Source organism: Cervus canadensis, chromosome 24 (assembly GCF_019320065.1).
Source record: "Cervus canadensis isolate Bull #8, Minnesota chromosome 24, ASM1932006v1, whole genome shotgun sequence".
Classification (NCBI taxonomy): domain Eukaryota; kingdom Metazoa; phylum Chordata; class Mammalia; order Artiodactyla; family Cervidae; genus Cervus; species Cervus canadensis.
Genome location: NC_057409.1, coordinates 25,296,238 through 25,311,037, shown reverse-complemented (window position 1 = coordinate 25,311,037; position 14,800 = coordinate 25,296,238). Strand labels below are relative to the sequence as shown.

Here is a 14,800-nt window from a genome sequence, read left to right as displayed (position 1 = left end):
TGCTTAGTTATTTCAAAGTTCTCATGTTTAGAACGCCTTTCACATTTTTAAAATAATTTAGTCACATGTGTAATAGTTGAACTAACAGAACCAAAAGTCAAATGCAATAATCCTTAACTTACTAACCCTTTATAACAATGTTCAACAAGCTTCTCTGAAGGGTCAGATAGACAGTCAATATTTTAGGCTTTATGGGCTTTACGGTATCTCTGGCAAATGTTCAACTCTGCATGGCTCCTTGAAAGCAACCACAGACAATACCTAAAAAATGGGTATGACTATGTTCCAAGAAAATTTTATTTGCAAAAACAAGGGCAGTTGAATTTGATTTTCAGGCCACAGTTTACCAAGCCCTGCTACAGAGAACTTGATGGGAGCAAATAGCCTCTTCCTAGAAAGATTATCACTAATGATTTTGCATAGAATTCTAGGGACTTCAAACATACTCTGAACTAATCTAGGGAGGTTGCACCCATGATTTACACACTTATACAGGGCCTCCCTGTATAAGACCGTGCTAGTGATAAAGAACCCACCTACCAATGCAGGAGGCATAAGATACATGAGTTTGATGCCTGGGTCAAGAAGATCCCCTGGAGGAGGAAATGGCAACTCACTCCAGTATTCTTGCATGTAGAATCCCATGGACAGAGGAGCCTGGTAAGCTATAGTCCATGGGGTCGCAAAGAATCAGACACAACTGAGCAATTGAGCTCATATGCACGCACAAGTCAGATAACAACTGTGGCTTCTAAAGTCCAAGTTACACTTATATTTTATGACTAACAAAGGAATAAAATACAGTATATATTATGGCTTATGTTTTGGTTTTCTCATTGCTCTAAAAGCAATGGCCCCTGTACGTCTTGCCACTGTGGATAAATTTAATGAGCATCCATTTGCTTCGCTGGTGTGAAATACTTTCTGTATCACACAGCAGGTACTGGTGGAAGGTGCTACAATGGGTAATTATTATTTTCTAGTGGGATGTCAACTTGCATTCAGCTGACAGGAGTTTGACAGCGTGAAGTTCCCAAGGAACCAGAGCCAAATTACAGGAGAAGCAAAGGACTACTGCATCATATCATGTTACATCATAAAAGAAATTTTGATCTTCCTTAACCTACCACATACTTTCCTCTGGGAAAAGACAAGCTTTCACACTATCTAGAGGAATTAAGTGAATGTGACATTTAAGAAGGGCAATATTCCAAGCATCAAAGAAAATTCTAGTAATTCCACAAAACATAATTCTTCCCTCTTTATGGATTAGAAATTCCTGAGTGAAATTCCTGAGTAGTTTAGAAAATATGTTTGATGGCTTATGCCAGGATTTAAAGTAGACTGTTTAGGACAACGTGATGTTTAGACATTCACATGAAGTCTATAGGAGCCTTAATAAAATCATTCAAAAAGGGTCAGCCAACACTAAACCCAAAGCCAAAAAATGCCTCCAGTGTGAACTAGGCATTTGGTGTAAACCATCCCATGGAAAGTCCAGGTCAGAGTAACTGCCGCTGGGCACCTTACATACCTTACTCCAAAGTCACAAGTAAGGTAAAATTCACTTCTTTATTCTGAAATTTCACTTCAGAAAACTGAAATTTCAGCAATAGATGGACACCTGCTTTGAGAAATGCATTTAAAAGTATGTTCTGCCAGGGACCTCTCTGGCCTGGCAGTTCAGTGGTAAAGGCATGTGGGTTTGATTCCTGGTTAGGAAGGTAGGATCCCACGTGTCTCATGACAAAAAAAACAAAACAAAACATAAAAACAGAAGCAATATTGCAACAAATTCAATAAAGACTTGAGAAAACGGTCCACATCAAAAATCTTAAAAAAAAAAAAAAAGTAGGTCCAGCTGAAGTATTTAAATCTATATGGACACATGGCGTAATATGCCACAAAAACCTGAAATTTCTGTTTCTTACAACAACTGAAAATAAAATGCCAACAGACTCCAGGACCAAGAGGTTTAAAATAAGTCATCTTAAAAACTCACACTGTTAGCAAAATTTTAAACACGCAACTCAAAGTCTTTAGACTTGGTAGCTGTGCCTGAAATTCTGTCCCCTGGCTTCTTCCTTGCACCCTGGGTCTCAGCTCAAATCTCGGCTCCTTGGTCCTGACCACCCCCTGCAATGTGAAATCCTTCCCTTTCCTCTGTTTTACCCTATGATATGCTCCTTTTTCCCCCTCTTTCTTGTAAGAATTTTACATTATCTTGTGTATCATTTATATTCCCATTACAGCTCCATGAGAACAACAGTCTTTTTTTCTGATTTGTCAGAGTCCTCCAGCCCTTAGAAAGAAACCAAAGGTGTAGTAGGTGCTTATGGAGAATCTGCTGAACAAATAAATGAATGAATGATGATTCCTTAAGCTCAGTGCAGCTCAGTCCTCAGAAGCGTCACCACCATGGCACTCAGACATATCACATCACAAAAGCTGATGAAGAAAAAAAGGCAATCATGTGCTAAAAGGTTTTTTTTTTAAAGGCCACAACCAGGGCTTGCAGATAGATGCCTGGACATCAAAGGAGCCAGGCTCTCGTATAAAGCAATTTCCAAATCTATCATAGACTTTTCATACTGAACTGATTTTTAATCACCATTTTAAAATTCAGTGTTGTTGTTCAGTCACTCAATCATGTCCAACTCTATGACCCCATGCACTGTAGCATTCCAGGGTTCCCTGTCCATCACTATTTCCCAAAGTTTGCTCAAACTCATGCCCCTTGAGTCGGTGATGGCGTCTAACCATCTCATTCTCTGTTGCTTCCTTCTTCATCTGCCCTCAATCTTGCCCAGAATCAGAGTTTTTTTTTTTTTCAATAATCCAGTTCTTCGCATCAGGTGGCCAAAGTATTAGAGCCTCAGCTTCAGCATCAGTCTTTCCAATGAATATCCAGGACTGATTTCCTTTAGGATGGACTGGTTTGATCTCCTTGCAATCCAAGGGACTCTTTTAAAGAGTCTTCTCCAACACCACAATTCAGTTCAGTTCAGTTGCTCAGTCATGTTCGACTCTCTGCGACCCCATGAACCGCAGCACACCAGGCCTCCCTGTCCATCACCAACACCACAATTAGTAAGCAACAATTCTTCGGTGCTCAGCCACAATCACAAAAAGCCAACCAAAATGATAACATGGATCACAGCTTTGTGGAACTCAATGAAGCTATGAGCCATGCCGTTGTGCAGGGCCATCCAAGACGGTGGAGGTTATGGTGGAGAGTTCTGACAAAACATGGTCCACTGGAGAAGGGAATGGCAAGCCACTTCAGTATTCTTGCTTGAAGAACCGCATGAAGGCTATGAAAATTCAATGCCTGTGTCATGAAATTAATTCCGCATACGGAAAGAAACATTCTCCCAGAGCACAGACAGAAATGCAATTCCTAAGTGATCAATTTCTTGAAGCGCTCCTGTCACCCTTCTGATACACCGAGGCAACCAGTGCAAGACAGGGCTTCTGAGGAAGAGGCGCCTTGGGTCTTGAGTCCCATAAGGCTTCATTAATCACGGACAACTTTTGGACGGTCAATAAGACTTCAGTGCCTTAGCTGTAAAACCCTCCAACCCTTCAGATCAGCCTTTGTTAATCTCTCTCCAGCTGCAAGACAGGTTATAAGGCAGAATAAACAGTTGGGGTGTGTAAGTTGTGACTCAAACAAAGTCGTGCATCCTCCCTGACAGCTGTATACGTTGTCACTGCTAATTGCCTTCTCTCAGCCTTTTCTGCCGTGGGTGAGTTTACATGAAGACGGCTGCTGGGACACCTCTTCTGAAATGTAGGCACAGGGCATAACCTTTTATCACAGCAGTTTATGCATTTAACAACAGCTAGAGCCAAAGCAGAATGGCCCATTATTAAAAATCTGAGTCTTGCAAACACATCAATCCTTTATTGCTGTCCCCAAAAAATCTTGGGTTCCCAGTTGAGGTCACTCCTTACTGAAATTTTGCTACCACTTATTTTTTCAGTATATCTAGTATTTTTTTTTTTTCCATTCTACACCCAGGAACTGTTTGCTTTTTGTTTACCAGGTTAACTGTGGTTGAATTTTCTCTAAGATACTAGTTTATGGCTGAAGTGCTCTATGCAGTCAACTCGCAGTTATCCAGAAAGAAGTCACAATAAGGAAGCCCACGAAAAGTAATTTTTAAAAAAAGCATGAATATTTTACTTTAGAATTAGCTAGACTGTGAATTCATCTCTTGCAAAGTTCTTTCTCAAACTTAATCTCCTTTGCTCCCCATAATCACATCTGGTAGAAAAGTATGTGTTACATGCAGCAATCTGATGAGCAAAAACTAAGATAGGAGAAGTGAAGCAACTCACCCAGATTCTCCCAGTTGATAACATGCGATGATAGGATCAGAAAGCCTGATTCAAAGGCTAAAATGATCCCCTTCCCAGAGATATGCACAATCCAAAGGAAAAAAATGAAGCATATCTACGCATTCCCTGTGGATGCAGCTGGGACCTCTCATGTTTCTCCTGGCTGTTCTGCCCTTCAGGCTGACGTTCGCTGGCATTACTTTCTTCCAGGTGCTCTGGTCTTAGCTGAGATGTGTCCTCTGCCTGGTTCCTACATTCCAGTCCAGAGCAGGGGTTTTTATTAAAGGCTCTTTCCTGGATGGCAGGTCACAGGAGGGTGGGGGGCAATTCTACCCATGCAACAGGGCTCTCCCTTCGGTCCATCTTCTGCCAAGCTGTAGATGGCTTGTAGAACAAGAGTCAGCTATGACGGCAAAATCAACAATGCTGATAGCAGAGAAGGTATTCACTTCTCACCCCAGGGGATCTCAGGAAAGTGTCTAATTGACCTTGTTTCACAGAAGCACGCTGTGCACAGCCAGGGTATGACTTCCATGAGTAGTGTCAAAAATGCTACCCAGAAATGACAGGGCTTGGGTGATAACAAGCCATTCTTAATTATTCATGGTGGTGGAAAAATTGTAATAACCTGGCTAAATGATGCTGGCAGTTGAGTCGTCTTTCACTTGGGCTCACAATCCTGTCCCTCAAATGTCTGCATTTCCCAGCTGAATTTACAATGTACTATTAATCCTGATAAAATGTCCACAATGGACTACTTATCTGTATAAAACTAGAAGTAGGTTGGAGGATAAGATGGAGGCTAAAAGAGCATTTTCAAAAAATAATTCAAGATGATATCTGATCTTCCTTAAATACCCTAGAACTTTTAAAATTTTACCAAATGGCAAGTGATCAGCCTGCAGTCCATCTAGTGCTTTCCATTAAGCACACTTGGTACTTCTCCTCCCCACCACCACCCACCCCATATCCTTGTCTTTAGACAAGAGTTATACACTTAATTTCTTTAGAGGTAATTTTTCCTATTCACAGTCAAAATGCTACAAGGTAACCCAAAAGGAAGAAACAAAGATGTAGTTTACTCACTAACTGATATCAGACTTTGAACTAAAGCTCTAACTAAAGAATAAGTCTAGAAGTGGAATGGATGGAAGGTTGCATCTGAATCATGAAAATGTCTTTGGTTGCTTTGACCAGCTTTTATGGTCCAGAGGACAGACACATTTGTTGGCCTATCAACTGGCTTAACAGGCATTGGACCATATGTTCTGCCTTGAAAACCATGTCTCATGACCTGGCAATGAGGGGAATTGATGTCTTAATTTGCATTTTTGTCCTATGACAAATGAAATGTAGCATGAAACTGCACTCTAATACTGCAAATTTGATCAATGACATGAAATAACCAAATCTTAGATTCAAGAATTTTCATAAAAATATGTTCTAAAAAAAATGATTACATGGATAATAAAATGTGAAATGGTTAGGGATCAACCAATGGATCTTCTGAAACACTTTCATGGACAAAACTTTAGGAATATTTGGCCTTTATTCTCACTCTGCTACTAACTGATCTGTCACCAGAACTAACTGCACTCTCATTTATCGATTTCACATAAATCTTCTTCCCATCATTATATTATCAGTTACTTGCAATTCTAAAGCAAAAAGAAATATGCTTTGGGGTGGGGGAAAATGTACTTTACTTGAAACCAAAGGTTACATTTTATCCTATGGTTTATAACATCAAAGCTTTGTGTTAGACACCCTTCCACACATCCCTTAGCCGGATGTGAGCGTGTAAATCTTTGGGGGTAGAGAACTGAACTGAACATCAGTGGAACCTTCAAGGGCTTGCTTGAAAATGGATATGAGATTTCCAAAATTAAAGCACTTAAAAAAAAAATCTCTCTTCTCCTGACCTTGGAAACAAGTAAGGACGATGTTATTTTAATTTGCATTCAAATGTTAACAGCACAGTCACACAGCACCACTGGGATCCACATTGGGTTTCCACTGAAGATTGCTCATCATTTCATTATGGTTCATTATGTTGATAACTGTCAGAAAGCATTAGAAGTGAGGGGCTTTGACTAATAGAACTGAAATGGTAATTTTAAAACAATACACTTTCTGGAGGAAATACAGTGGTGCAATAAATTCAATTAGAAAAGGCAAATGTAAAGATAGAGTAAGTGGTATTTTGCTGCTTGGAGCTGGGCAGTTTCAATTTCTTGATAACCTATACCTACAGAAAGCTTTCTCTAATCAAGACCTTTCCTCATAGATCTTGATAAATTTGCCCTCATTAGCACTAAGCTCCTCTAGTACAAATTGTCTTGAAAGCTGTAATTTTGGAATATTTTAGGCCATATCTAAGTATCAATCAATCACTCTTTGTTTGTTTGGCATAGCTGATTGAATTATTCAAGGGTGTTCACTTACAGAGAGATTCGTGAAGGCCCTTTGTGTTGGCAATCTAAAATAAGTGAAGTCGCTCAGTGGTGTCCGACTCTTTGCAACCCCATGGACTGTCGCCTACCAGGTTCCTCCGTCCATGGGATATTCCAGGCAAGAGTGCTGGAGTGGGTTTGCCCCTAGTCACGAGGCCCTAATAAGTTTCATCAAACAAGTTAAATAAAGAAGAATCCACAACACAAGAACAGATTTCCAATTGAAAAGGACGGAAAACCACTCCAGTAATGGTGCTCAGAAGTCAAAGAGGCAAAATGACAAATTAGTTATTTTGTTCTAGATACACAAAGCCAATCTGCTTCTGCTATAAGGCGTTTTTTCAATACCTTTTGAAACACAGAAAAGGATCAGAAAGTTACCTTAAATCTAATATTGGTTTGGTCTTCCAAAGAGGGAAAAGAAGACTCACTAGAATCACTGAACAAGCAACTGAATGACTAAGACATCACGGTCCTGCACCGGTCTCAGAGCACTGCTGATTACCAGACTACATTTCTGACTACAAGGAAAGATACAGAGAAAGGAAAAGAGATCTGGAGGGGAGGGGTTGCTGATCAGCAGAGTTAAAGGACATTAATCTCATTGACAGAAATCACACTTATTGGTCAGAATGGCCATCATTAAAACATCTACAAATAGTAAATGCTGGAGAGGGTGTGGAGAAAAGGGAATCCTCTTGCACTGTTGGTGGGAATGGAAATTGGTGAAGTCACTATGGAGAAAAGTATGGTGGTTCCTTAAAAAACTAAAAATAGAGTTGTCGCATGATCCAGCAATCCCACTTCTGGGCATATATCCAGAAAAGATGGAAACTCTTAAGTTGAAAAGTTATAATACATGCACCCCAATGTTCCTAGAAGCACTATTTACAATAGCCAAGATAAGAAAACAGATGAACAGATAAAGATATGTGCTTGTGTATATGTGTGTGTATATATACACAGACATATTTAAATGGAATATTAGCCATAAAAAAGAACAAAATCCCATTTGCAGCAGCATGGATAGACCCGAGATTATCATACTAAGTGAAGTAAGTCAGAGAGAGATATTATATAATACCATTTACATGTGGATCTTAAAAAATGATACAAATGGGGGACTTCCCTGGTGGTTCAGTGGCTAAGACTCTCTGCTTCCAATGCAGGGGGCCCGGGTTCAAACCCTGGTCAGGGAACAAGATCCCATGTGCTGTAACTAAGTCTCTGTAACTAAGACCTCATGCAGTCAAATAAATAAATATATATTTTAAAAAAAAAATGATACAAATGAACTTATTTACAAAACAGAAATAGAATCACAGACATAGAAATCAAATTTATGGTTACCAAAGGGGAAAGGATGGGGGGAAGGATAAATTGTGAATTTGGAATTAACAGATACACATGACTATACATAAAATAGATAAACAAGAGGGGCCTACAACATAGCACTGGGAACTATATTCAGTATCTTGTAAAAACTCACAATGGAAAGGAATCTGAAAAGAAATATAGATATATAACCGAGTCACTTTGTTGTACACCTAAAACACTGTAAATCAACTATACTTCAATTTTTAAAAATCATATTGAAATTTCTTCTAAGAAATGATTCATGAAATCAAAACCCCTTCATCAGCTTAGATGGCATCCTTGTATGTATGGAGGTCTGAGTGTCTGTCTTGCTGGCAAAGTCACCAAAAACCCTGTCGACTTTTTAACTGATACATGTGTCTGAGAACACTGACATTTCCACTCTTTGGCTGTAACCTAGTAACCTATGGAGACTATAGTGCCTGTATTTATGCAACTCCAAACCAGGAGATTTTCTTCATCTGAGGGACAAAGTAAGTACTCAGTTTCCATTAAGGGAGAATGCTCATAACCTTTGAAATATCTCCACTAGAGCTAACACTGAACTAAAGAAATGGCCTGTAAGTGCCATTGAAGAGCACACCTTCCATCATGTGCCATCCATCAGGGAGGCTCTAAATTCCTACTGCCTAAAGATGGTCCAGGCTCCCCGGGTGGCTAAATGGTAAAGAATCTGTCTGTCATTGCAGGAGACTTGGGTTCTATCCCTGGGTCAGGAAGATCCCGTGGAGAAGGAAATGGCAACTCACTCCAGTATTCTTGCCTGGAGAATTCTATGGACAGAGCAGCCCGGCAAGCTACAGTCTATGGGGTCCCCAAAGGTCGGACACGACTCAGTGACTAAACAACAAAACAAAGACAGTCCAGTGCAACAGCAGCATCTGAAGACTTGTGAGAAATGCAGAATCTCAGACCTGACCTCTCCAACCAATCCCTACGTGATGTCACATGATTTCTGTGCAAATTCACCTTTAAGAAGCATTGTCAAAACTCTCTGTTCTAATGGGTATGGATTATTTTCTTGAATTATATGATGCCTCATTGAAACCCTGCCTATCTCACTCATAGCCATTTATGTCCACCTAACGAGAGGCTCCAGCCAAAAAGTCCTCCAAGAGATAAATTTTATTCGCCATTAAATTCTCTGAAGTTTTCCAGCAATGCTGATGGTGTGAAGAACGTCTTAGGCATTTCCTCCTAAATTAGCCAATGCGACTTGTATTCACCTGGTCTAATCATTCGCCAAGTGAACAAAAACCTGATTTTACAAGCCAGTGGAGCAGTCTCTCTCTTTGGCTAGAAGAATGAGTCTCAGAGAGTGTGTTTTATTTCTTCATTAGTGTGCCGTCACAGTGAGCGATCACTAAACGCAGGGCTGCATAAGAATGTTGGGGTTAAAGACAGCATAATGAACAAAGAAGGTCCCTGATTACCATGGCTGTCAGCGCAAGGGAATTGGGTTTGTCACCTGGCTTAACCAACTGGGAAGAGCTGATTAGAGGCTGGAATCACTTTGAAAGGATCCTTGATGTTTATGTTCCTTTCCATCCCCACATCTTGTCAAGAGAAGCCAATAAAGCTGGGGGTGGGGCAAAGGGGAATGGCTTCATTTTATGGGTTATTTGAACAAAAGGTTCTCTGAGAAACTCCCACTGTCTTCTCTATTGAAAAATCTGCTACCATACTGTCTGTCCAATGGAACTTTCTGTGATGGCAGAAATATTTTCTAGCAGTGCCATTCAGTGTGCTCACCACATGTAGCTATTGAGTCTTTGCAATGTGCCAATTAAAATAGCCACATGTGCCTAGTGGCTAATATGTTGGACAATGTAGGTCCACTATTCACCAGGATGGGAGAAATCTGGAGGAAGAGCCACAGGCCAGAATGGATTCTAATTCTGCTGGTTAATTCACTAGTCTATCCATTAGCAAAATATGATCACTTCGCAGATTAGCCATATCTCAAAGAATCTTAAGAGTTTTTTGTGCAGTTAATATTTATCAAATTAAAAAAAAAAAACTTAAAATTTTAACTTTGTAGAGGAGTGGTCTCAACCTTGTCTGTATGGTAGAATGAAGAGGGCAACTTTTGAAAATACTGATGTAAGATCATGGCATCTGATCCCATCACTTCAGGGGAAATAGATGGGGAAACAGTGGAACCAGTGTCAGACTTTATTTTTGGGGGCTCCAAAATCACTGCAGATGGTGACTGCAGCCATGAAATTAAAAGACGCTTATTCCTTGGAAGGAAAGTTATGACCAACCTAGATAGCATATTTAAAAGCAAGGCTATGGTTTTTCCAGTAGTCATGTATGGATGTGAGAGTTGGATGGTGAAGAAAGCTGAGCACCGAAAAATTGATGCTTTTGAACTGTGGTGTTGGAGAAGACTCTTGAGAGTCCCTTGGACTACAAGGAGATCCAACCAGTCCATCCTAAAGGAGATCAGTCCTGGGTGTTCATTGGAAGGACTGATGCTAAACCTGAAACTGCAATACTTTGGCCACCTCATGAGAAGAGTTGACTCATTGGAAAAGACCCTAATACTGGGAGGGATTGAGGGCAGGAGGAGAAGGGGACAACAGAGGATGAGACGGCTGGATGGCATCACTGACTCAATGAACATGGGTTTGGGTAGACTCCGGGAGTTGGTGATGGACAGGGAGGCCTGGCATGCTGCAATTCATGGGGTCGCAAAGAATTGGACACGACTGAGTGACTGAATTGAACTGAGCTGATGTCTGAGTCCTAATTCCCAGGACTTCTGGAGTATGGTACAGCCATTGGTAGCTTAATACTGTAGTCAAGTTAGAAAATCTCGTTAGAGGGGCAATGAGATGCATGGGCCATCTGCTGTGGAGGTAGTTTGGAGAAGGGAGTGACCAGCTGGGAATAAAAGAAAAGAACAAACATTTATTAGATCCCTACCTTGTGCCAGACTTTTCCAAATATCTTCTTATTTAATTTTTAAAATGACTCCACAGGTAGTTAGTGAGAATCCCATTTTACAGATAAGTAAAATGGGGCTTTCATTTTGTCTGCCCTCTGACACTGGCTTGAAACTCAACATTCAAAAAACGAAGATCCTAGCATCCGGTCCCGTCACTTCATGGCAAATAGATGGGGAAACAACGGAAACAATGACAGACTTTATTTTCTTGGGCTCCAAAATCACTGCAGATGGTGACTGCAGCCATGAAATTAAAAGATGCTTGCTCCTTGGAGGAAAAGTTATGACCAATCTAGATAGCATATTAAAAAGCAGAGACATTACTTTGCCAACAAAGGTCCATCCAGTCAAAGCTATGGCTTTTCCAGTATGGCTTTTTCCATGATCCATCACATCATGTATGGATGTGAGAATCATACCATAAAGAAACCTGAGCGTTGAAGAATTGATGCTTTTGAACTGTGATGTTGGAGAAGACTCTTGAGAGTCCCTTGGACTGCAAGAAGATCAAACCAGTCAATCCTAAAAGAATCAGTCCTGAATATTCATTGGAAGGGCTGATGCTGAAGCTGAAACTCCAGTACTTTGGCCACCTGATGCAAAGAACTGACTCACTGGAAAAGACCCTGATGCTGGGAAAGATTGAAGGTGGGAGGAGGAGGGGATGACAGAAAATGAGATGGTTGGATGGCATCACCAACTCAATGGACATGAATTTGAGCAAGCTCCAGAAGTTGGTGATGGACAGGGAAGCCTGGTGTGCTACAGCCCAAGGGGTCGCAAAGGGTCAGACATGACTGAGCAACTGAACTGAACTGAAACTGGGGCTTGAAGAGATTAAATAGCCTTGCAAGTATGTGGTGTTAACATCAGTACCATGTTTCCTCTTAACTCAGAGTCAGAGATGAAATAAATGCAAGGATCCCGTTAGGAAAGTGTCAGAGGATCATATGTTGCTTTGGTACTTTCATGGGTCTCTTATCAATGACACAAAAAGCCATCTTTCTTTCATTGTTGAAAACAGTCTCTGAAAAATGCAAAAGTTACTTTAGTGTTAAAACTTTCACGTCTACCCACAGGCTAACATCAATATTTTCTTTTTCTTATTTGCATAGTTTAACTTAAAGCTGTCAATTTAATTCCTACAAAAACATAAAATTTCAAGGGTTCAGAAACCACTTGTACACATATGGCAAATGTGCCAGTAACTCAGGCATGTACCAACTTTCGGGGTCTCCCTAAACTCCCACATGGCAAGCTGCAGGAATTAAGTGATTGGCCCATGGTCCCCTAAGATGCTAGAAAACAGATCAGAATCATAAGACTAAAAACACCTGGGAGAAAAAGCCAGGTTGTCTTGCCATCAGAGGAGAATTTTATGAGGTTCATGACACAGTCAAGCCCTGGCCTAGAGAAAGACTTTATCTGTTTGAAAAGTAGGAGTTGAGCTGCATGACGCAAATTGAGGGCAATTAGCACACTGTTGGCCCACAGAGTTTCCCTTTGAGGTTGCTACTGTGACCTAAAATCACAACTGGAGAATCACTGGAGAATCAACTGGAGATGGAGGAGGGTTTATTATTAAGCTAATCTCACACAATGGAACATTAAAGAAGAATATTTAGATTGGAAAAGAAAAAGGCTGGGACTTGAGCATATCAAATTGACCTGGCATCCAGGGGAAGCAGGTAGTCTATGGAAGGAACAGAAAAAGAAGATGAGGAAATCTTTGCCCAGTTGTGCTTACACCTAAGGCTGGCCCTAATAAACTTCCTTCTGGAAGTCTGTGCTTGAGCTGGGGGAGGGGTAAGCATGCCTCCAAATAAACAGAAACTCCTCAAGAGTCTTTTGGTCTTGCAGAGCCAGCACTCGGCTGGGGTGGACACTGGCGCTGGCAGTTACTCTCTAAAATGAAGATAATATCTATCTCATATATTTGTTATCTTGTGAGCCCTATGATAAGGTTAATGGAAAGTGTCTAATACATTACCTGGATGTGATGATAAAAAGGTTGCTGTTATCATGATTATAATTATGATCATCTCTGGTTATGAAAGGAACTCCTGAAGGTAGGGCAATTTTAGCACAAATTTGGGACTGCCCTGAAGTTTCTCCACCTGCTCCTTTTAAAGGTGGTCCTTGATTGGGCAAGAAAATGCCCCCACCACTGACCCAAATGCCTCCAAACCAGAAAATACTCCTGTCTTCCTGTCTCCTGGCCTTATTTCCAGGCCAGCCAAGGTAGAATATATGGTAGTTAAGAAACAAAATAATGGAAGTCTTAGTGATAGTAAAAGCTAAAATCTATCAAATGGCATGATTTTATGCATTTTACACAGTATGTAAACGACGTGAAGGTGTTGAGTAGGAGCAACCGTGAAGGAGGTACTATTATTAGTCCATCTGACAGATGAGGAGACTGAGACTTAAAAGGCTCCAGCAGTCACCTGGGTACTAAACAGTGGGCTGGGAAACAAATCCCAAACCTGTGCAGAGCCTCTGTGCCTGGCCACTGGGTTCTGATCCTTCAAACACAGACTTGGCCAATGAGAACACAAGGGCACCCAGGTCCACCGCTCCCTCTTCTGGTCAAGGTCATAGCCATTGCAGGATTTATGAATCCCAGAGTGTGAATGAAAGCAATAGTAACCTTTAGGACCACTGTCCATATAAAGTGTGAGAAAGAGTTCTCTGTTCCCTGGCATCCCAAGGTGCCAACCCTGTTCCTTCCTTACCCTAGCGTGTGCTCAGTGCCCATCATTCAACAAGCATGCACAAGGATCCAGGCCTAAATGTGATGAACACAAAACTATGAGGAAAAAGAAAAGCAGTGAAGGGAAATGACATCACAAGCCATGAGGTCAGCAACCAGAACTGAAACCACCTGCCCACACGTGATCCCATCCTCTACCCGTTTCCCCTGCAGCTGTCAAACTTCCCAAGAATCCATGATGACATGTTAAAACTGTTTATAAATTCCCATCTCAGCTCTAATTACACTGTCACACAACCCCTGAATATACCACCTCTGCTATAAAAACTAGTCTGTCGGCAGCTGTGCGTTCTGAAGGCAACAAACTCAGTGAGAATGAGCCATTCTTTTCCTAAGCATTTCTCCTGCTCTGAGTGAGAAAAGCACATTTGATTTCATTTGCTCCCCTGCACCGTTATCCTGGGAGAAAAGCTGACAAGTGCCCCAGTGATGGTAACGGAAGCTGTTGGCATCCAAGACAAAGGAGATGAGTGTATAACTTACGGGTGCAGGGCATGGAGGCGGCATCATTGTCCGCTCTGAAGAAGCCTTGGTCACAGGTACACGACGTGGCGCCTTCCCAGACGGAGTAGCTGTGTGGCGGGCACTTGGCACAGGCGGCATCCGTGGAGAGGGCCTTGTAATATCCGATTTTGCAAGCTAAAGGGAAGCAGAAAAAACAAACAAATATAAACCCCTGGTTAACAAAGCAAAGCAAGAGGTCACTTCCTTGATTCAGAAGGAGATAGTTTTTGCTAACCTCACTGACTCAATGGACATGAGTTTGAGGAAGCTCTAGGAGATGGTGAAGGACAGGGAAGCCTGGCGTGCTGTAGTCCATGGGGTCACAAAGAGTCAGATATGACTGAGTGACTGAACAACAAGTGAGCATCTGGCGGAGATGCAGGTAAAACAACCCAA

General features: G+C 41.3%; 1 protein-coding gene across 2 annotated transcripts in view; it reads right to left on the bottom strand.

Annotated features, from left to right (window-relative positions):
* Window positions 1-14,800, bottom strand: part of EPHA4 (EPH receptor A4) — a 164,400-nt gene that overhangs the window by 86,473 nt on the left and 63,127 nt on the right. For both annotated transcript variants that reach the window (XM_043445150.1, XM_043445151.1), the window contains exon 4: window positions 14,384-14,539. In XM_043445150.1, the coding sequence (XP_043301085.1) occupies window positions 14,384-14,539 (156 nt within the window). The remainder of the gene's footprint in view (window positions 1-14,383; window positions 14,540-14,800) is intronic.